The 22,891-nt window shown below is 38.7% G+C and overlaps 1 protein-coding gene across 5 annotated transcripts in view; it reads right to left on the bottom strand.

Annotated features, from left to right (window-relative positions):
* COL14A1 (collagen type XIV alpha 1 chain) overlaps positions 1-22,891 on the bottom strand; it is a 242,430-nt gene that overhangs the window by 84,337 nt on the left and 135,202 nt on the right. For all 5 annotated transcript variants that reach the window (XM_082433124.1, XM_082433121.1, XM_082433122.1 and 2 more), the window contains exons 26-31: positions 14,648-14,787; positions 12,258-12,381; positions 11,923-12,066; positions 10,801-10,965; positions 10,175-10,213; positions 9,860-9,998 (exon numbers count right to left, since the gene is read on the bottom strand). In XM_082433124.1, coding sequence (XP_082289250.1) covers positions 9,860-9,998; positions 10,175-10,213; positions 10,801-10,965; positions 11,923-12,066; positions 12,258-12,381; positions 14,648-14,787 — 751 coding nt within the window. The remainder of the gene's footprint in view (positions 1-9,859; positions 9,999-10,174; positions 10,214-10,800; positions 10,966-11,922; positions 12,067-12,257; positions 12,382-14,647; positions 14,788-22,891) is intronic.

Genomic DNA, 22,891 nt, shown 5'->3' with positions numbered 1-22,891 from the left:
TAAGAATTGAGAATCGACTAATCCTGCTTCTGGGAGTGATGTCTGCAGACAGCTCTCAGATACCAGTTCCCTCAGGAATGGCCTCAGCAGATGAGGGGTGCCTCTCCCAAGGTCATGCCAACTTTACTATGGTGCCTCTTTTCAATGACTAGTCGTTGAGGGGATATAAGGACCAGAGCCTCTCATTCCAAAGGAGATAACTCCATTCTAAGAACTCCTGTGTGTGGGTCAACTGAGGCTTTTACTAAAACTGCTTCATAGCTTGACTTCTCTCCTTTGCCCTATCCTACTTCCTTCTGTTCCCTTCCAGAAGAGCACAGCCTCACCGACTTCCCACACACTAATCTCCGCCTTTGGATCTGCTTCCTGGGGAACCCAACCTGCTACACCATCTTACCTCTCTAACAGTTAAGTGGATCACTTACATACTTTAAAATTTTTCCCTCAAGCAATAGATATAGGCTTTTAGATATACAGGAGACCCATAATATTTATTACTCAAATTGACAAATTGGTGAATAGGTGGGAATTTAGCATAAATTTAAAAGTGAAAGTTTGATTTGCATACATTAAATATGTATGTATTCATTCACTCAATATTTGTTGAGTGCCTACGATGTACCAGACATGGTAATATGCATTAAGATACATCAGTGAATCAAACTGGCAAGGAACCTTCGTATGAGAACTTGAACTTGAGCAGGGTGAATTATACAGTTTATTAGAAGGTAATAAGTGCCATCAAAAACAACAACAAAAAACAGCATAATGGGGATTGGGAATGCTAGAATGCATTATTTTGCCATTTTAATTAAAGTCATCAGCATTGGCTTCACTTAGAAGGTTCATTGAGAAGACTGCATTTGAGCAAAGGTTCACTGAGAAGGTCACACTTGAAGAAAAACTCATAGGAGATGAAGACATCCAGCCAGTGCAAAGATACTAAAAAGTGGGGTGTGTCTGGTATATTTTGAGAATGGACTAAAAGAAACAAGAAGTAAAGTCAAAGAGGTAATAGCTACCCAGAAAATGTAGGGCTCTTTGGCCATTCAAGAGCTTTGACTTTTATGCCAAAGGGAATGAGGAATCACTGGCAGATTTTGGAGTGACATGATCTGATTTATACATCAAAAAAAAAAAAAAAATCATTCTGACAGCTACTTGGAGAACAGACTCCAAGAAGGCAAGGGTAGCAGCGGGAAGACCAGGTAGGAGGCTGCTGTAATGATGTAGGGAAGAGATGATGGTACCTCATATCAGGGTGATGACAACAGAGGTAGTGAGAAGGAACAGACAATTAGGATTCCTTGGTGGATTGATGTGGGGCATAAGAGAAACAGAGGAGTCCAGCTTCTTTGCCTAAGAAACTCATTAAATGTAGTTATCATTAAGATGAAAAAGGTCATAGGTGAAGCTGGTTCTGGAGGTAGGATCAGGGATGTGGTATTGAACCTATAAAGTATGAAATGCCTATGAGACATCCAAGTAGAGATATCTAGTAAGCAATTAAATATGTAGGTCTAAATTTGGGGAAGTAGATCTGGACTGGAAGTATAAAATTTAGGAGTCCTTGGCATGTAGATGGGGTTCAACACTATGATACTGAAAAGATCACTAGGAAGAAGGGACAGACAGAGAAAACAAGGAGGTCTTGAGCAAGTCCTGGTCCCTCCAACATAAAGAGGTGGAGGAGAAAAGAAGAGCCAGCACTGAAAAGGAACAGCCTGTAATGTAGACAGAAACTAGAGGCAGTGTGTGTCCCAGAGGCCCAAGGAGGAGAGTGAATCCAGGAGGAAGATATGATCAACTGTAGAAAATGCTGGTGACAGGTCGAGTGAGATAAAGGCTGGGAACAAGTGAATGGATTTAGCAAGGTGGGGGGTGAGGGCATTGCTGGCCAGATGAACAATTTCAGTGGAGTGGTAGAAGATTTTCCTTCTGGCAATTCTCATTTTTGTCTAGGCCTCCAGGAATGATTTTCAAATATCCATTTTAATATTCATCACTACACAGTGTAAAAAAACCTGTCGAAAGGTAACGTCAGATGTTGGATTTATCTAAAACAACAGATAGTACTGTAATAAGTTTGAATTCAATAAACAGTATTTTGGAAGAAGGTAGAAAAGCAACTTGTTTACAAATTGGACAGATTAATTTAATACTCGAAAATGATCTCCCCCACATTTTCATGCATATGTGCACACTATATCAAAATGTGGACACAGAAAAAGTTTCACATTAAAATACTGAAGGCATTTTGAGACAAAAAAAAAAGAATATTTGGAAGGTAAAGTAGCAGGTGACATCTTGAGAGATGACCCCTTAAATCAGGAACTCCTAATTTGTAATCTCAAGTACCTCTGGAGTTTTCAGAACTGCTGAAATAGCGCCAGGAATCCCTAGGTGCATCATAGATTGTAGAATAACTAGATAACGTAATTTTTTTAACACCTTAATTGGAATATCATTGCTTTACAATGTTGCATTAATTTCTTCTGTATAACAAAGCAAGTCAGCTATATGTATACATATATCACAATAACCACTCCCTCTTGCGTCTCCGTCCCACCCTCCCTATTCCACCTCTCTAGGTGGTCACAAAGCGCCGAGCTGATCTCCCTGTGCTATGGAGCTGCTTCCCACTAGCTATCTATTTAACATTTGGTAGTGTATATATGTAAATATTACTCTCTCACTTCGCCCAAGCTTACCCTTCCCACTCCCCGTGTCCTCAAGCCCATTCTCTACATCTGCGTCTTTATTCCTGTCCTGCCCCTAGGTTCATCAGAACTTCTTTTTTTTTCATTAGATTCCATATATATGTGTTAGCATACGGTATTCGTTTTTCTCTTTCTGACTAACTTCACTCTGTATGACAGACTCTAGGTCCATCCACCTCACTAAAAATAACTCAATTTCGTTTCTTTTTTATGGCTGAGTAATATTCCATTGTACATATGTGCCACATCTTCTTTATCCATTCATCTGTCGACAAACACTTAGGTTGCTTCCATGTCCTGGCTATTGTAAATAGTGCTGCAATGAATATTGTGGTACATTACTCTTTTTGAATTATGGTTTCTCAGGGTATATGCCCAGTAGTGGGATTGCTGGGTCATACGGTAGTTCTATTTTTAGTTTTTAAGGAACCTCCATACTGTTCTCCATAGTGGCTGTATCAATTTACATTCCCACCAACAGTGCAAGAGGGTTCCCTTTTCTCCACACCCTCTCCAGCATTTACTGTTTGTAGATTTTTTGATGACAACCATTCTGAGCGGTGTGAGGTGATACCTCATTGTGGTTTTGATTTGCATTTCTCTAATGATTAGTGATGTTGAGGATCCTTTCATGTGTTTGTTGGCAATTGGTGTATCTTCTTTGAGAAATGTCTATTTAGGTCTTCTGCCCATTTTTCAATTGGGTTGTTTTTTTCATATTGAGCTGCATGAGCTGCTTGTAAATTTTGGAGATTAATCTTTTGTCTGATGATTCATTTGCAAATATTTTCTCCCATTCTGAGGGTTGTCTTTTCGTCTTGTTTATGGTTTCCTTTGCTGTGCAAAAGCTTTTAAGTTTCATTAGGTCCCATTTGTTTATTTTTGTTTTTATTTCCATTTCTCTAGGAGGTGGGTCAAAAAGGATCTTGCTGTGATTTACATCATAGAGTGTTCTGCCTATGTTTTCCTCTAAGAGCTTTATAGTGTTTGGCCTTATATTTAGGTCTTTAATCCACTGTGAGTTTATTTTTGTGTATGGTGTTAGGGAGTGTTCTAACTTCATTCTTTTACATGTAGCTGTCCAGTTTTCTGAGAACCACTTACTGAAGAGGCTGTCTTTTCTCCACTGTATATTCTTGCCTCCTTTATCAAAGATAAGGTAACCGTATATGTGTGGGTTTATCTCTGGGCTTTCTACAATGTTCCATTGATCTATATTTATGTTTTTACCCAGTACAATACTGTCTTGATTACTGTAGCTTTGTAGTATAGTCTGAAGTCAGGTCGCCTGATTCCTCCAGCACTGTTTTTCTTTCTCAAGATTGCTTTGGCTATTCGGGGTCTTTTGTGTTTCCATACAAATTGTGAAATTTTTTGTTCTAGTTCTGTGAAAAACGCCATTGGTAGTTTGATAGGGATTGCATTGAATCTGTAGATACCTGTGGGTAGTATAGTTATTTTCACAATGTTGATTCTTCCAATCCAAGAACATGGTATATCTCTCTATCTGTTTGTATCATCTTTAATTTCTTTCATCAGTGTCTTATAGTTTTCTGCATACAGGTTTTTGTCTCCTTAGGTAGGTTTATTCCTAGGTATTTTATTCTTTTTGTTGCAGTGGTAAATGGGAGCGTTTCCTTAATTTCTCTTTCAGATTTTTCATCATTAGTGTATAGGAATGCAAGAGATTTCTGTGCATGAATTTTGTATCCTGCTACTTTACCAAATTCATTGATTAGCTCTGGTAGTTTTCTGGAAGCATCTTTAGGATTCTCTATGTATAGTATCATGTAATCTGCAAACAATGACAGTTTTACTTCTTCTTTTCCGATTTGGATTCCTTTTATTTCTTTTTCTTCTCTGACTGCTGTGACTAAAACTTCCAAAACTATGTTGAATAATAGTGGTGAGAGTGGGCAACCTTGTCTTGTTCCTAATCTTAGAGGAAATGGTTTCAGTTTTTCACCATTGAGAATGATGTTGGCTGTGGGTTTGTCATATATGGCCTTTATTATGTTGAGGTAGGTTCTCTCTATGCCTACTTTCTGGAGAGTTTTTATCATAAATGGGTGTTGAATTTTGTCTAAAGCTTTTTCTGCATCTATTGAGATTATCATATGGTTTTTATCCTTCAATTTTTTAATATGGTGTATCACATTGATTGATTTGCATATACTGAAGAACCCTTGCATTCCTGGGATAAACCCCACTTGATCATGGTGTATGATCCTTTTAATGTGCTGTTGGATTCTGTTTGCTAATATTTTGTTGAGGATTTTTGCATCTGTGTTCATCAGTGATATTGGCCTGTAGTTTTCTTTTTTTGGTGACATCTTTGTCTGGTTTTGGTACCAGGGGGATGGTGGCCTCGTAGAATGAGTTTGGGAGTGTTCCTCCCTCTGCTATATATTCGGAAGAATTTGAGAGGGATAAGTGTTAGGTCTTCTGTAAATGTTTGACAGAATTCGCCTGTGAAGCCATCTGGGCCTGGGCTTTTGTTTGTTGGAAGACTTTTAATCACAGTTTCAATTTCAGTGCTTGTGATTGGTCTGTTCATATTTTCTATTTCTATCTTCCTGGTTCAGTCTTGGAAGGTTGTGCTTTTCTAAGAATTTGTCCATTTGTTCCAGGTTGTCCATTTTATTGGCATATAGTTGCTTGTAGTAATCTCTCATGATCCCTTGTATTTCTGCAATGTCAGTTGTTTCTTCTCCTTTTCCATATCTAATTCTGTTGATTTGAGTCTTCTTTTTTTTCTTGATGAGTCTGGCTAATGGTTTATCAATTTTGTTTATCTTCTCAAAGAACCAGCTTTTAGTTTTATTGATCTTTGCTTCGTTTCCTTCATTTCTTTTTCATTTATTTCTCATCTGATCTTTATGATTTCTTTCCTTCTGCTAACTTTGGGGGTTTTTTTGTTCTCCTTTCTCTAATTGCTTTAAGTGTAAGGTTAGGTTGTTTATTTGAGATGTTCCTTGTTTCCTGAGGTAGGATTGTATTGCTATAAACTTCCCTCTTAGAACTGTTTTTGCTGAATCCCATAGGTTTTGGTTCATCGTGTTTTCATTGTCATTTGTCTAGTTTTTTGATTTCCTGTTTGATTTCTTCAGTGATCGCTTGGTTATTTAGTAGCCTATTGATTAGCCTCCTTTTTTTTTTCAGTTTTTTTCTTTTTTTTTTTACAGTTTTTTTCCTCTCATTGATATCTAGTCTTGTAGCATTGTGGTCAGAAAAGATACTTGGTACTATTTCAATTTTCTTAAATTTACCAAGGCTTTATTTGTGAGGCAAGATATGATCTATCCTGGAGAATGTTCCATGAGCACTTGAGAAGAAAGTGCATTCTGCTGTTTTTGGATGGAATGTCCTGTAAATATCAGTTAACTCCATCTTGTTTTATGTATCATTTAATGCTTCTGTTTCCTTATTTATTTTCATTTTGGATGATCTGTCCATTGGTGAAAGTGAGGTGTTTAAGTCCCCTACTATTATTGTGTTACTGTCAATTTCCCCATTTATGGCTGTTAGCCTTTGCCTTATGTATTGAGGGGTTCCTGCATTGGTTGCATAAATATTTACAATTGTTATATCTTCTTCTTGGATTGATCCCTTGATCATTATGTATTGTCCTTCTTTGTCTCTTGTAATAGTCTTTATTTTAATGTCTATTTTGTCTGATATAAGAATTGCTAATCCAGCTTTCTTTTGATTTCCATTTGCATGGAATATCTTTTTCCGTCCCTTCACTTTCCGTCTGTATGTGTCCCTAGGTCAGAAGTGGGTCTCTTGTAGACAGCATATAGGTCTTGTTTTTGTATCTATTCAGCCAGTCTATGTCGTTTGGTTGGAGCATTTAATCCATTTACATTTAAGGTAGTTATCAATATGTACGTTCCTATTACCATTTTCTTAATTGTTTTGGTTTTGTTATTGTAGGTCTCTTCCTTCTCTTGTGTTTCCTGCCTAGAGAAGTTCCTTTAGCATTTGTTGTAAAGCTGGTTTGGTGGTGCTGAATTCTCTTAGCTTTTGCTTGTGTGTAAAGGTTTTAATTTCTCCGTCGAATCTGAACGAGATCCTTGCTGGGTAGAGTAATCTTGGTTGTAGGTTTTTCCCTTTCATCACTTTAAATATGTCCTGCCACTCCCTTCTGCCTTGCAGAGTTTCTGCTGAAAGATCAGCTGTTAATCTTATGGGGATTCCCTTGTGTGTTACTTGTTGTTTTTCCCTTGCTGCTTTTAATATTTTTTCTTTGTATTTAATTTTTGATAGTTTGATTAATATGTGTCTTGGCGTGTTTCTCCTTGGATTTATCCTGTATGGGACTCTGCGCTTCCTGGACTTGATTGACTATTTCCTTTCCCATATTAGGGAAGTTTTCAACTATAATCTCTTCAAATATATTCTCAGTCACTTTCTTTTTCTCTTCTTCTTCTGGGACTCCTATAATTCGAATGTTGGTGCGTTTAGTGTTGTCCCAGAGGTCTCTGAGACTGTCCTCAATTCTTTTCATTTTTTTTTCTTTATTCTGCTCTGTGGTAGTTATTTCCACTATTTTATCTTCCAGGTCACTTATCTGTTCTTCTGCCGCAGTTATTCTGCTATAGATTCCTTCTAGAGAAATTTTTATTTCATTTTTTGTATTGTTCATCACTGTTTGTTTTCTCTTTAGTTCTTCTAGGTCCTTGTTAAATGTTTCTTCTATTTTCTCCCTTCTATTTCCAAGATTTTGGATCATGTTTACTATCATTATTCTGAATTCTTTTTCAGGTAGACTATTTCCTCTTCAGTTGTTTAATCTGGTGGGTTTTTACTTTGCTTCTTCATCTGCTGAATATTTCTTTGTCTTCACATTTTGTTTAACTTCCTGTGTTTGGGGTCCTTTTCACAGGCTGCAGGTTCATAGTTCCCATTGTTTTTGGTGTCTGCCCCAGTGGGTGAGGTTTGTTCACTGGCTTGTGTAGGCTTCCTGATGGAGGGGACTGGTGCCTGTGTTCTGGTGGGTGGGGCTGGATCTTGTCTTGCTGGTGGGCAGGACCTCTTCCGGTGGTGTGTTTTGGGGTAAACAAAACACACATAGTAAAACCTTATTATGATTTTAGGCAGCGTCTCTGCTACTGGGTGGGGTTGTGTTCCTTTCTTGCTAGTTGATTGGCATGGGGCATACAGCACTGGAGCTTGCTGGTCGTTGAGTGGAGCTGGGTCTTAGCATTAAGACAGAGACCTCTAGGAGAGCTCTCGCTGATTGATATTACATGGGGCCGGGGGCTCTCTGGTGGTCCAATGTCCTGAACTCATCTCTCCCACCTCATAGGCTCAGGCCTGACACCAGGGCAGAGCACCAAGACCCTGTCAGCCACACAGCTCAGAAGAAAAGGGACAAAAAGAGAAAGAAAAAATAATAATAATAAATTTTTTTAAAAAATAATAATAATAAAAAAAAGAAGAAGAGAGCAACCAAACCAAAAAACAAATACACCAATGATAACAAGCGCTAAAAACTATACTAAGATAAACATAGAAATCAGAAACAAATCAGCTGCAGACAGCAAACCCCAAGTCTATAGTTGCTCCCAACGTCCACTGCCTCAATTTTGGGATGATTTGTTGTCTATTCAGGTGCTCCAGAGATGCAGGGTACATAAAGTTGATTGTGGGGATTTAATCCACTGCTCCTGAGGCTGCTGGGAGAGATTTCCCTTTCTCTTCTTTGTTCGCACAGCTCCTGGGGTTCAGCTTTGGATTTGGACCCGCCTCTGCATGTAGGTCACCTGAGGGCGTCTGTTTCCGCACAGACAGGAGTGAGTAAAACAGCAGCTGATTAGGGAGCTCTGGCTCACTCAGGCCACGGTTGGGAGGGGTACGGAATGTGGGGCAAGCCTGCGGCGGCAGAGGCCAATATGACTTTGCAACAGCCTGAGGCGGGCTGTGTTTTATCCTGGGGAAGTTGTCCCTGGATCACGGGACTGGCAGTGGCGGGCTGCACAGGCTCCCAGGAGGGGAGGTGTGGATAGTGACCTGTGCTTGCACACAGGATTCTTGGTGGCTGCAGCAGCAGCCTTAGCATTTCATGCCCGTCTCTGGTATCCGCGTTGATAGCCACAGCTCGTGCCCGTCTCTGGAGCTCGTTTAGGCGGTGCTCTGAATCCCCTCCCCTCGCACACCCTGAAACAATGGTCTCTTGCCTCTTCGGCAGGTCCAGACTTTTTCCCGGACTTCCTCCTGGCTAGTTTTGGTGCACTAGCCCCCTTCAGGCTGTGTTCACGCCACCAACCCCAGTCCTCTCCCTGGGATCCGACTGAAGCCCGAGCCTCAGCTCCCAGCCCCCGCCCACCCCGGCGGGTGAGCAGACAAGCCTCTTGGGCTGGTGAGTGCTGGTCGGCACCGATCCTCTGTGCGGGAATCTCTCCACTTTGCCCTCTGCACCCCATTTTTCTTTTGCCCTTCCCAGGTACATGGGGATTTTCTTGCCTTTTGGGAAGTCTGAGGTCTTCTGCAGCGCTCAGTAGGTGTTCTGTAGGAGCTGTTCCACAGGTAAATGTATTTCTGATGTATTTGTGGGGAGGAAGGTGATCTCCATGTCTTACTCCTCCACCATCTTGAAGGTCCCCCCAATAATGTGATTTTTACATCAACTATATGGAGTTGCTGTTGTGACTTCTCCAGGATAAAAACCATCTGAATTCATGGCACTAGCTTAAAATGGTTCAGGGTGTGGATTCTGGGATCTTCAGGTGCAAATCCCAGCATGGTCTTCAACAAACTATGTGATCTCATTCAAGTTATTTAGCTTCTTTATGCTTTAGTTTTGTTATTTATAAAACCAAGATAATAAATGACTCTACTTCATAGAGTTATTGGGAGGTTTGAGTGAGTTACTAGCATTTAGAACAATGTCTGGTCTGTAGTAGTGCTATGTAAGTACTAACTATCTTTATATTTTTCTGAGATGAACAAATATGAAAGTTCAACCAGCATTATGTGTAGGTCTAACGTTTTTAAAGAAATCTAAACATCATCTGCTCTATCCATCATGGAAAATCCTGCTGGGAATTATTACAGCATATTTCTGGTTGATATCATTTCCACATCGAGATATAATAAACAATAATTGACTTTAGTATCTTGCAATGGAAACATACTTGGTTGGCTGGGAAACCAGGGCATCTTTATGAAGTTGATAACAAGGATACACATTGAAGGTACCAGGCTCCATAGAAACCCCTTCCACCGATGAAAATTCCTTTTCAACCAAACCAAACATTTCCATCATCTTAAATCCTTTAAAAAAAAAAAAAGAAAGAAAGAAAAAGAAAAAAAACAGAGATAGAGAAAAAGAATAAACAGGCATTTTAGGATTTTAAATTTCAAAATTAGTCTATTAAGTGAAAAAATCTGGACCCAAAATGGGAGTTATTTAATATATTTGTATTTGGAAAATTTGCAAAACTGCATACCTGCAAGATCAATGTCATCCTTATGCACCAGTGGGCAGGCTGGAAGACAAAACAAACAAGATAAAACCCTAATTTAGATATTTTCCAAACATATTCTTTCCTTGTCCTGAGAACAGGAAGCTAACATAATCTTTACGGAAGTCAGTTGTGGAGGGAATCCAAACCACATGTGGCTACAATTTTCTGTGGATTCCTAAAGATTGAAACACTCTCACTTCTTCTTTTAAAACCAAAGGGTCCCAACTTCCTTCTCCTCTCCTGGGTCCATTAAAATCGATGGTGGTCACTTGACAGCATGTCTTGGGAGAAGTCCCACTTCTAATGTGTTACCCTGATGAGTAGACTTAACACATTTTTGAAAACTATCTGCTATAGCTGTTTAAGAGAGCTGCTTTTAAATACAGACCCTTGTCTTTTTAGGGAAAGTCTTTATCAACCTAAAACCCTGAACCAGGGAGAGGTGAGGTTTACTTCCCTTATGCTCAAAACCACAAAACTTAATGTCTGCATAACAAATAGCTCTCCAAGTCAATTTTCTTTCTTTGGATCAGGACGGCACTCATTATTTAACGGGTATAAATATCTCAGCCTTTAAGCAATGTAAGTGCAAATTCCAAAGAACTAACTTGCTGACGCGGTTTCACAGACAAAAGTAATCAACTCATCTTCAATTTTCTTAAAGGCGTCGAAGTCATCCACAAAGAAGACATGCCGGGCGCTGGGCTTACTGCCAATGTTAACCAACTCTGAGTAATCTGCATCAGCCACGCCGACTGCAAAAATGCTGTAGCCTGTGGTAAAAGGGGAACAGATTTCTGATGACTTTAAATCACAGCAAAAACAAATAATGCAATATAAGACACGTCCAAATGTTTAAAACACGTTTATTTAGGAGGGCCAGTGGGGGTGGATAATTCATTCTTTACAGTTCATCAGAATTCTGCATGCACATAATTCACTATACGATAATTAACCCATCATCCCCTAAAAAAAGTTTCCACTTTAAAGAAGCTTAAGAGAGTCAGTGTTTGAGAGAAAATAGTTACCATTTGAGTAACATCTTTATTTTTGCATATTTTTAATAATGATTTTAGTATTTATGAGAAAAAGTGTAATTGAAACAAAAAAACAGTTCTTTTTTGTTTTTTGTTTTTGTTTCATTTTCAGAAGTAGGAACTGAGATATTACAGGCTTAGAAGCCTGAGGTGGGTCACAGTTCAATGCTTGGCAAATACATATTAAGCTAGTCTTTGCTTATACAGATCTTATAGAATGTAATCTTCACATTTTGTGTTCTCCATTTTACAAATGAGGAGGCTGAGGCTGAGGAGTTTCTGTGATCAGTTTCCCTCCCCTGGTCCTTTTCATAGTATTGCACTTAATTTTCTTTTTTTTTCTTTTTTTTTTTTTTTCTTTTTGACCACACAGCATGACAGGGATCGAACCCATGCCCCCTGCAGTGGAAGCATGGAATCTTAACCAATGGATCGCCAGGGAAGTCCTGTAGTGCATTTAATTGATGGAGTTTCTTATATAGGGCATCCTGTATGTAACAAAAGTACTGGAAAAAATACAGCAAAATAATAGATTTGTAACCTGGAAACTTTTAAAAATCACATTGCCCAGTTAATATTAAGAAAGATTTAGAAACACTTAAGTCATGCTGATGTAGCCTATAAATGTGTATTCAGAAAACAAGGCTAACGGTATTATTGGTAGCCACTATTGCTTATCTATGTAAAACTTACCATCTGATTGCATATCCCTGGAGATCTTGTTCACATCATCTTGTGATCTTCCATCAGTTATAACCACGATGACCTTCGGGATGCCTCTTCTGGTCCCTGATTCTGCAGTAAACAAGGTATCTCGGACATGCTTAATTGCTTTTCCTGAAACAAAGGAAGGCAACAATTCAATTTCATTCCCTCCCTTGATAGAGATGGGAGAGTGGGAACAAAGTTCTTAAGTCAATGAAAAATCTTTTTTTTAAAAAATCTATATTGCTATGCTTCAAAAAGAAGTCATTTCAGTAATTAGTAATAATTATTTTGGGTCTTAGCTGGGCTTCTTGTGGTCTTACCTGTTTTTGTATTTCCTCCTTTGTACGAGATATGTTTAATTGCATCAAGAACAGTCTCTTTGGTTTTGTAAGAGTTAAGTTTAAATTCTGTCCTGGGGTCATCAGTGAACTGAACCATTGCAACCTAGAGAGAGAAGGTGTGTTCATTTTTTTATATATTGTAGACTTCCTCTCTGCCAGAGAGCACACACTATAGCATGATTACAACTACAGTTTTTTTTTAAATTTATTTATTTATTTATATTTTTTATTTTTGGCTGTGTTGGGTCTTTGTTGCTGCGTGCGGGCTTTCTCTAGTTGCGGTGAACGGGGGCTACTCTTTGTTATGGTGTGTGGGCTTCTCACTGCAGTGGCTTCTCTTGTTGCGGAGCACGGGCTCTAGGCACGCGGGCTTCAGTTGTTGTGGCTCGAGGGCTCTAGAGCGCAGGCTCAGTAGTTGTGGCACATGGGCTTAGTTGCTCTGTGGTACGTGGGATCTTCCCAGACCAGGGCTCAAACCCGTGTCCCCTGCATTGGCAGGCGGATTCTTAACTACTGCACCACCAGGAAGTCCTACAACTACAGTTTTAATTTCTTTTTTAACCCAGTCCACAATTTCCTTGGTTTAAACCATACAAGTTACATACCAAATCTGACGACATCTTAACTAAGTACTTTTCAGGAAGTAGTTTATTTTAAAAATCTCTCCCTAAAGCATGAAGACCTTTTGCCATCTCATTTGACAGATGGGAAAATGGCAGCCTAGATCTTCTATCTTGACAAAGTTCAGAGAAAGAATCGAAGTTGGACTCTTTACAAGGATTTCTTTATGAAACAAACTTATGAAATAATTACTACTATTCTACCATTTTACAGATCAGGAAACTGAGGGACAGAAAGCCATGTAATGTACCCAAGATTACTAGAGTAGCCACTGGCAGAACCAACAGCTAAAGCCAGGTAATTCTACTTCAAAATCTGTGTTCTTAATCACTGCAATATAAACCATCCTGGCTTCATTTCCTACAATTTGCTTCTATTCCTGTGCAACTTTGGGGACATTTTAAATTTATTATATTTTTTGTTTGTTTTTCAGAATTATGAAAGGGCTTCTTTTTGGCTTTATGAGCCTTCAATTGCTACCAGCTTATCAAGGTCTATTGCAAATGTCGTCATCTTTAGGAAACCTCTATTCAAAACAAATTTCTCCCTCCCTGAAATGCCTGAGTATTTTATCTATTCTTCTCTTCTGGTTCCCCTTACATCCAAGTTTTCTCAGCCATTCTTCCAAGACATATTTTCAATCTGTTCACTTTAGTGCATCTCATTGCTACCACCCTAGCCCAGGCCTCCATCACCTCTGTGTTGGACCACGAGAGCAGCAGCCCAGGTGGTCTCTCCACTTCCACTCTCACCTTTATTAGTACTCACACTCCACGAAGCAGTCTGAATGATCTTTTTTAAAAAGCATATCAGATCTTCTCTCCTTAAAACTTCCCAGTGGCTTCCCATTGTATTTAGGATGATACCCAACTTCTTCAGTGGGTCATCAGACTCAAGGTGATCTAGCTCTGTCGACTACTTCCACCTCTTCTTCTCCCCCCAGCCCCCCACATGCTCATCCACTATATTCCAGCCCCAAGTTTTAGCACCTGAAGCCTCAAAACTCATTCTCGACTTAGGCTCTCTGCACTTACTACTTTCCCTGTCTGGAAATTCTACTTTCAAATCTTCTCAGCATCATTCACATCTCAGTTTAGAAGCCACCTCCTCAAAGAAGACTTTGTGGATCACGCAATTTAAAATAAACTTTGGTAAATTTAAATCTCAGTTCGAAAGCTCACATCCCTACCTTGTGAATTTATTTGTTTGCCAATTTGTATCTGTCTCTCATCCTCCTCCTCTCCCTACCTTTAAGAATATGAGCAACACGAAATTAGGGACATGTCTGTCATACCCATTATGACAGTACTGTACTTAACCAAAATAAGTTCTCAATAAATGTTTGTTGAATGAATAAATTAGTTTTCTATGTTCTACTTGTTCTGTAGTAATTTGTGGTGATGACCTCTCTCTTTCAAGATTTTAACATCCTCGAGGGCAAAGAAAATATTGGATGTTCCTTTAGAGAGATACTCTATCCTAGTATATAGAAGACACATCTGCTGACATGGCCATTCTAACCTGTCTTAGTTTGCTGAACTCAAGCGCTTTTAAGGATTAGCATCTTCTCAAGCTCTGTCACACACCAGTAAGCTGCTTCTAAACTCAGATTTGTCTATACTCTCATTTAGGGTTGGATCCAATCAGGATAGTTCTTTACCCATATTCCCTCACAAGTAGCCATAATAACAGCTTGGAATAATTTTTTCATGCATAGAATGAATTAATGATTGATCTATCAGTCTTACTTGAGTTCCATCTGCACCTATCTTGTCCAGAGCTCCAACAGTGCTATACAGGAAGTTAATGATCTTATTGAAATTTTCATCACCAATACTCCAGGATCCATCCACCATAAACACCAGGTCGGCTTTGGCAGCTTTACATACTGGAGACCAAGAATGAATTTTGAATCAGGGAAAAGGGGAAAACACAGTAGTTATGACACCAACAAAGCAGATAATGGTTTCCCTCTGGTAGCTACAGCCCAAAGGAAAGATATACATCTTACTCCAACCTCTTGCCCCTGACCATCATGGCTCTCCTATACCCAAGTTTCCTAGTCATGACAAAGAAGCTTTAATCAAATGTGTGGAATTAAAGAGAAAAAAATCTACCAATCTCAGCCCCAAAGAATAGAAATGGGAAGAACGAAAAATGTAGAACTAAAGTGATTTAGAGACAGAAGCATCAGCAAACACTCTAGTGCCTACTGATTAGAAGGAAATCCAAGCTACCACTCTGTGCACCCTGCCCTCTGCTTATTGAATTAACAATGTGAGAGAGATTCAGCTTCCAGGAGGAAGGCATACCACACAATGAAAGCAGATTAATCTAAAACTTGATATGCATTTGGACTGAGGCCATAAGCAAACTTTAATTCCAGCCTTGCTCAAAAATCCTGTCTATGCCCTTCTGACACTCAGTGATGCATATCAAGAAATGCACATTATGCTAGCTCAGGGAAACTTTTATCAGTAGGTAATACTGATATCAATGTTAAAAAACAAGCAAAAAACACATTAACAAAAACCTATTCCACTGAAAGCATTTTTTAATAGTCTTGTATCACATGCTGTTTCAGATTATCTATGTCTCTCTTCCCCTTCATTAGTGTAGACCACAGTGGTTAACTCTGTTTTATGATGAAACAAACAATTTAGTCTTTAATAATCTGAATCTTTTCATCTTAGGCCATTTGCACACAAATATTCTGTGAGCTAATGTACCTTTCACCTTTCTTTAGAAAAAAAAAAATTTAGTTGACTTTATTCCCTTAAAGCTATTTACGATGTAAAATAAATCATCTCTCAGTTAGGACTCCAGGGACAATAAGGATTTGGTGAGGTTGTTCTCATGAGTTCCATGATGTATAAAATTTTACATATTTATGGTTTGAATTTAAAGCTGAAAGGGACCACAAGATCTGATAATTATAAGCTTACAAAAGAAAACCTGGTGCTCTGTTTTCAAGGAAAGATAAAATCTAGATTAGGTTTTACCTTCGAAATGAGAGCAAAATCTATTTGAAAATATACACAAATTGAAAAACTTACTTAATACAACAAAGAAAAAAAAAGAACATACATCAAAATACAGGAAGGAATTACCCCTGGGATATGAAATTGTGTTTTTAATTTTCTTCTTTGTACTCTTTTCTGTTCTTTTTTTTTTAACATCTTTATTGGAGTATAATTGCTTTACAATGGTGTGTTAGTTTCTGCTTTACAACAAAGTGAATCAGCTATACATATGAATATATCCCCATATCTCCTCCCCCTTGCATCTCCCTCCCACCCTCCCTATCCCACCCCTCTAGGTGGTCACAAAGCACCGAGCTGATCTCCTTGTGCTATGCAGCTGCTTCCCACTAGCTATCTATTTTACATTTGTTAGTATATATAAGTCCGTGCCACTCTCTCACTTCATTCCATCTTACCCTTCCCCCTCCCCATATCCTCAAGTCCATTCTCTACGTCTGCGTCTTTATTCCTGTCTTGGGCCTAGGTTCTTCAGAACCATTTTTCTTTTTTTAGATTCCATATATATGTGTTAGCATACGATATTTATTTTTCTCTTTCTGACTTACTTCACTCTGTATGACAGACTCTAGGTCCATCCACCTCACTAAAAATAACTCAATTTCGTTTCTTCTTAAGGCTGAGAAATATTCCACTGTATATATGTGCCACATCTTCTTTATCCATTCATCTGTCGATGGACACTTAGGTTGCTTCCATGTCCTGGCTATTGTAAATAGAGCTGCAAAGAACATTGTGGTACATGACTCTTTTTGAATTATGGTTTTCTCAGGATATATGCCCAGTAGTGGTATTGCTGGGTTGTACAGTAGTTCTATTTTTAGTTTTTTAAGGAACCTCCATACTGTTCTCCATAGTGGCTGTATCAATTTACATTCCCACCAACAGTGCAAGAGGGTTCCCTTTTCTCCACACCCTCTCCAGCATTTATCGTTTGTAGATTTTTTGATGATGGCCATTCTGCCTGGTGTGAGGTGATACCTCATTGTAGTTTTGATTTGCATTTCTCTAATGATTAGTGATGTTGAGCATCCTTTCATGTGTTTGTTGGCAATCTGTATATCTTCTTTGGAGAAATGTCTATTTAGGTCTTCTGCCCATTTTTAGATTGGGTTGTTGTTTTTCTGATAATTGAGCTGCATGAGCTGCTTGTAAAGTTTGGAGATTAATCCTTTGTCAGTTGCTTCATTTGCAAATATTTTCTCCTGTTCTGAGGGTTGTCTTTTCGTCTTGTTTAAGTTTCCTTTGCTGTGCAAAAGCTTTTAAGTTTCATTAGTTCCCATTTGTTTAGTTTTGTTTTTATTTCCATTTCGCTAGGAGATGGGTCAAAAAGGTTCTTGCTGTGATTTATGTCATAGAGTGTTCTGCCTATGTTTTCCTCTGAGAGTTTTATAGTGTCTGGCCTTACATTTAGGTCTTTAATCCATTTTGAGTTTATTTTTGTGTATAGTGTTAGGGAATGTTCTAGTTTCATTCTTTTACATGTAGCTGTCCAGTTTTCCCAGCACCACTTACTGAAGAGGCTGCCTTTTCTCCATTGTATATTCTTGCCTCCTTTAGCAAAAATAAGGTGACCATATGTGCATGGGTTTATCTCTGGCCTTTCTATCCTGTTCCACTGATCTATATTTCTGTTTTTGGCCAGTACCATACTGTCTTGATTACTGTAGCTTTGTAGTAGAGTCTGAAGTCCGGGAGCCTGATTCCTCCAGCTCCGTTTTTCTTTCTCAAGATTGCTTTGGCTATTTGGGGTCTTTTGTGTTTCCATACAAATTGTGAAACTTTTTGTTCTAGTTCTGTGAAAAATGCCACTGGTAGTTTGATAGGGATTGCATGGAATCTGTAGATTGCTTTGGGTAGTATAGTCATTTTTACAATGTTGATTCTTCCAATCCAAGAACATGGTATATCTCTCCATCTGTTGGTATCATCTTTAATTACTTTCATCAGTGTCTTATAGTTTTCTGCATACAGGTCTTTTGTCTCCTTAGGTAGGTTTATTCCTAGGTATTTTATTCTTTTTGCTGCAGTGGTAAATGGGAGTGTTTCCTTAATTTCTCTTTCCGAGTTTTCATCATTAGTGTATAGGAATGCAAGAGATTTCTGTGCACCAATTTTGTATCCTGCTACTTTACCAAATTCATTGATTAGCTCTGGTAGTTTTCTGGTAGCATCTTTAGGATTCTTTATGTATACTATCATGTCATCTGCAAACAATGACAGCTTTACTTCTTTTCCAATTTGGATTCCTTTTATTTCTTTTTCTTCTCTGATTGCTGTGACTAAAACTTCCATAAATATGTTGAATAATAGTGGTGAGAGTGGACAACCTTGTCTTGTTCCTGATCTTAGAGGAAATGGTTTCAGTTTTTCACCATTGAGGATGATGTTGGCTGTCGGTTTGTCATATATGGCCTTTATTATGTTGAGGTAAGTTCCCTCTATGCCTACTTTCTGGAGGGTTTTTATCATAAATGGGTGTTGAATTTTGTCGAAAGCTTTTTCTGCATCTACTGAGATGATCATATGGTTTCTCTCCTTTAATTTGTTAATATGGTTTATCACATTGATTGATTTCCTTATATTGAAGATCCCTGCATTCCTGGGATAAACCCCACTTGATCATGGTGTATGCGCTGTTGGATTCTGTTTGCTAGTATTTTGTTGAGGATTTTTGCATGTATGTTCATCAGTGATATTGGCCTGTAGTTTTCTTTCTTTGTGACATCTTTGTCTGGTTTTGTTATCAGGGTGATGGTGGCCTCATAGAATGAGTTAGGAAGTGTTCCTCCCTCTGCTATATTTTGGAAGAGTTTGAGAAGGATAGGTGTAAGCTCTTCTGTAAATGTTTGATAGAATTCGCCTGTGAAGCCATCTGGTCCTGGGCTTTTGTTTGTTGGTAGAGTTTTAATCACAGTTTCAATTTCAGTACTTGTGATTGGTCTGTTTATATTTTCTATTTCTTCCTGGTTCAGTCTCGGAAGGTTGTGCTTTTCTAAGAATTTTCCATTTCTTCCAGGTTGTCCATTTTATTGGCATATAGTTGTTTGTGGTACTCTCTCATGATCCTTTGTACTTCTGCAGTGTCAGTTGTTACTTCTCCTTTTTCATTTTTAATTCTGTTGATTTGAGTCTTCTCCCTTTTTTTCTTGATGAGTCTGGCTAATGGTTTATCAATTTTGTTTATCTTCTCAAAAAAACAGCTTTTAGTTTTATTGATCTTTGCTATTGTTATCTTCATTTCTGTTTCATTTATTTCTGATCTGATCTTTATGATTTCTTTTCTTCTGCTAACTTTGGGTTTTTTTTGTTCTTCTTTCTCTAATTGCTTTAGGTGTAAGGTTAGGTTGTTTATTTGAGATGTTTCTTGTTTCTTGAGGTAGGATTGTATTGCTGTAAACTTACCTCAGAACTGTTTTGCTGCATCCCATAGGTTTTGGGTTGTCGTGATTTCATTGTCATTTGTTTCTACGTATTTTTTGATTTCTTCAGTGATCTCTTGCTTATTCAGTAGTGTATTGTTTAGCCTCCATGTGTTTGCATTTTTAACAGATTATTTTCCTGTAATTGATATCTAGTCTCAGAGCATTGTGGTCGGAAAAGATACTTGATATGATTTCAATTTTCTTAAATTTACCATGGCTTCATTTGTTACCCGAGATATGATCTATCATGGAGAATGTTCCATGAGCACTTGAGAGGAAAGTGTATTCTGTTGTTTTGGGATGGAATGTCCTATAAATATCAATTAAGTCCATCTTGTTTTATGTATCATTTAATGCTTCTGTTTCCTTAATTATTTTCATTTTGGATGATCTGTCCATTGGTGAAAGTGGGGTGTTTAACTCCCCTACTATTACTGTGTTACTGTCAATTTCCCCTTTTACGGCTGTTAGCATTTGCCTTACGTATTGAGGTGCTCCTGTGTTGGCTGCATAAATACTTACTATTGTTTTATGTTCGTCTTGGATTGATCCCTTGATCATTATATATTGTCCTTCTTGGTCTCTTGTAATGGTCTTTTTTTTAAAGTCTATTTTGTCTGATATGAGAATTGCCACTCCAGCTTTCTTTTGATTACCATTTGCATGGAATATCTTTTTCCATCCCCTCACTTTCAGTCTGTATGTGTCCCTAGGTCGGAAGTGGGTCTCTTGTAGACAGATATACAGGTCTTGTTTTTGTATCCATTCAGCCAGTCTAGGTCTTTTGGTTGGAGCATTTAATCCATTTACATTTAAGGTAATTATTGATATGTATGTTCCTATTCCCGTTTTCTTAATTGTTTTGGGTTTGTTTTTGTAGGTGTTTTCCTTCTCTTGTGTTTCCTGCCTAGAGAAGTTCCTTTAGCATTTGTAGTAAAGCTGGTTTGGTGGTGCTGAATTATCTTAGCTTTTGCTTGTCTGTAAAGGTTTTAATTTCTCCGTCGAATCTGAACGAGATCCTTGCTGGGTAGAGTAATCTTGGCTGTAGGTTTTTCCCTTTCATCGCTTTAAATATGTCTTGCCACTCCCTCTGGCTTGCAGAGTTTCTGCTGAAATATTAGCTGTTAACCTTATGGGGATTCCTTTTTATGTTAGTTGTTGTTTTTCCCTTGCTGCTTTAAAAAATTTTTTTTTGTATTTAATTTTTGATAGTTTGATTAATATGTGTCTTGGCATGTTTCTCCTTGGATATATCCTGTATGGGACTCTCTGAGCTTCCTGGACTTGATTGACTATTTCCTTTCCCATATTAGGGAAATTTTCAACTATAATCTCTTCAAATGCATTCTCAGTTCCTTTCTTTTTCTCTTGTTCCTGTGGGACTCCTATAATTCGAATGTTGGTGTGTTTAATGTTGTCCCAGAGGTCTCTGAAACTGTCCTCAATTCTTTTCATTTTTTTTCTTTATTCTGCTCTGTGGTAGTTATTTCCACTATTTTATCTTCCAGGTCACTTATCTGTTCTTCTGACTCAGTTATTCTGCTATTGATTCCTTCTAGAAAATTTTTAATTTCATTTATTGTGTTGTTCATCATTGTTTGTTTGCTCTTTAGTTCTTCTAGGTCCTTGTTAAACATTTCTTATATTTCCTCTATTCTATTTTCAAGATTTTGGATCATCTTTACTATCATTACTCTGAATTCTTTTTCAGGTAGACTGTCTATTTCCTCTTCATTTGTTTGGTCTGGTGGGTTTTTACCTTGCACCTTCACCTGCCCTGTGTTTCTCTGTCTTCTCATTTTGCTTAACTTACTGTGTTTGGAGTGTCCTTTTTGCAGGCTGCAGGTTCGTAATTCCTGTTGTTTTTGGTGTTTGCCCCCGGGGGCTAAGATTGGTTTAGTGGGTTGTGTAGGCTTCCTGATGGTGGGGACTGGTCCCTGTGTTCTGGTGGATGAGGCTGGATCTTGTCTTTCTGGCGGGCAGGACTGCATCTGGTGTTGTGTTTTGGGGTGTCTGTGACCTTATTATGATTTTATGCAGCCTCTCTGTTAATGGGTGGGGTTGTGTTCCTGTCTTGCTAGTTGTTTGCATAGGCTGTCCAGAATTGTAGCTTGCTGTTCGTTGAGGGGAGCTGGGTCTTAGTGTTGAGATGGAAATCTCTGGGAGAGCTTTCTCCATTTGATATTATGTGGATGTGGGAGGTCTCTGGTGGACCAATGTCCTGCACTCAGGTCTCCCACCTCAGAGGCACAGGCCTGACACCCGGCCAGAGCACCAAGACCCTGTCAGCCACACGGCTCACAAGAAAAGGGAGAAAAAAACAATAAAATAAAATTAAATAAAGTTATTTAAATAAAAATAAAAAGTAATAAAGAAAGAAAGAAGTGAGCAACCAAATCAAAAAACAAATCCACCAATGATAACAAGCGCTAAAAAGTATACTAAAAAACAAAACAAAACAAAACAAAAAAAACGGACAGACAGGACTTCCCTGGTGGCGCAGTGGTTAAGAATCCACCTGCCAATGCAGGGGCACGGGTTCAATCCCTGCTCCGGGAAGATCCCACATGCCGCGGAGCAACTAATCCCGTGCACCACAACTACTGAGCCTGCGCTCTACAGCCCACGAGCCACAACTACTGAAGCATGTGCGCCAAGCCCGTGTGCCTGGAGACCATGCTCTGCAACAAGAGAAGCCACTGCAATGAGAAGCCCACACATCACAATGAAGAGTAGCTCCCGCTCGCCACACTAGAGAAAGCCTGCGCACAGTAACGAAGACCCAAAGCAGCCAAAAATAAATAAATAAATTTATATAAATAAAAAAAAAAAAAACGGACAGACAGAACCCTAGGACAAATGGTAAAAGCAGTGCTATACAGACAAAATCACAGAAAGAAGCATACACATACACACTCACAAAAAGGGAAAAAAGGAAAAAAATATATACATTATTATATTAAAAAAAAAAAAAGGAAGAGAGCAACCAAATCAATAAACAAATCTACCAGTGATAATAAACTCTAAATACTAAACTAAGATAAACATACAACCAGAAACAAATTAGATGCAGAAAGCAAACCCCACGTCTACAGTTGCTCCCATAGTTCACCACCTCAATTTAGGGATGATTCATTGTTTATTCAGGTATTCCAGAGATGCAGGGTACATCAAGTTCATCATGGAGATTTAATCCGTTGCTCCTGAGGCTGCTGGGAGAGATTTCCCTTTCTCTTCTTTGTTCGCACAGCTCCCGGGGTTCAGCTTTGGATTTGGCCCCGCCTCTGCGCATAGGTCTCCTGAGGGCGTCTGTTCCCTTTTGGGAAATCTGAGGCCTTCTGCCAGCGTTCAGTAGGTGTTCTGTAGGAGTTGTTCCACATGTAGCTGTATTTCTGATGTATTTGTGGGGAGGAAGTTGATCTCCACATCTTATTCCTCCGCCATCTTGAAGGTCTGTCTTCATAAGTCCCACTCTGTAGGAGAGCACCACTTTTCTCCAATTCCATAAAATCTTCAACAGTGATGA

Source organism: Balaenoptera physalus, assembly GCF_965194825.1.
Source record: "Balaenoptera physalus genome assembly, chromosome: 17".
In the NCBI taxonomy this organism is placed as follows: domain Eukaryota; kingdom Metazoa; phylum Chordata; class Mammalia; order Artiodactyla; family Balaenopteridae; genus Balaenoptera; species Balaenoptera physalus.
The sequence above is the reverse complement of the archived record's forward strand: the minus strand, read 5'-3'. Positions and strand labels throughout refer to the sequence as shown.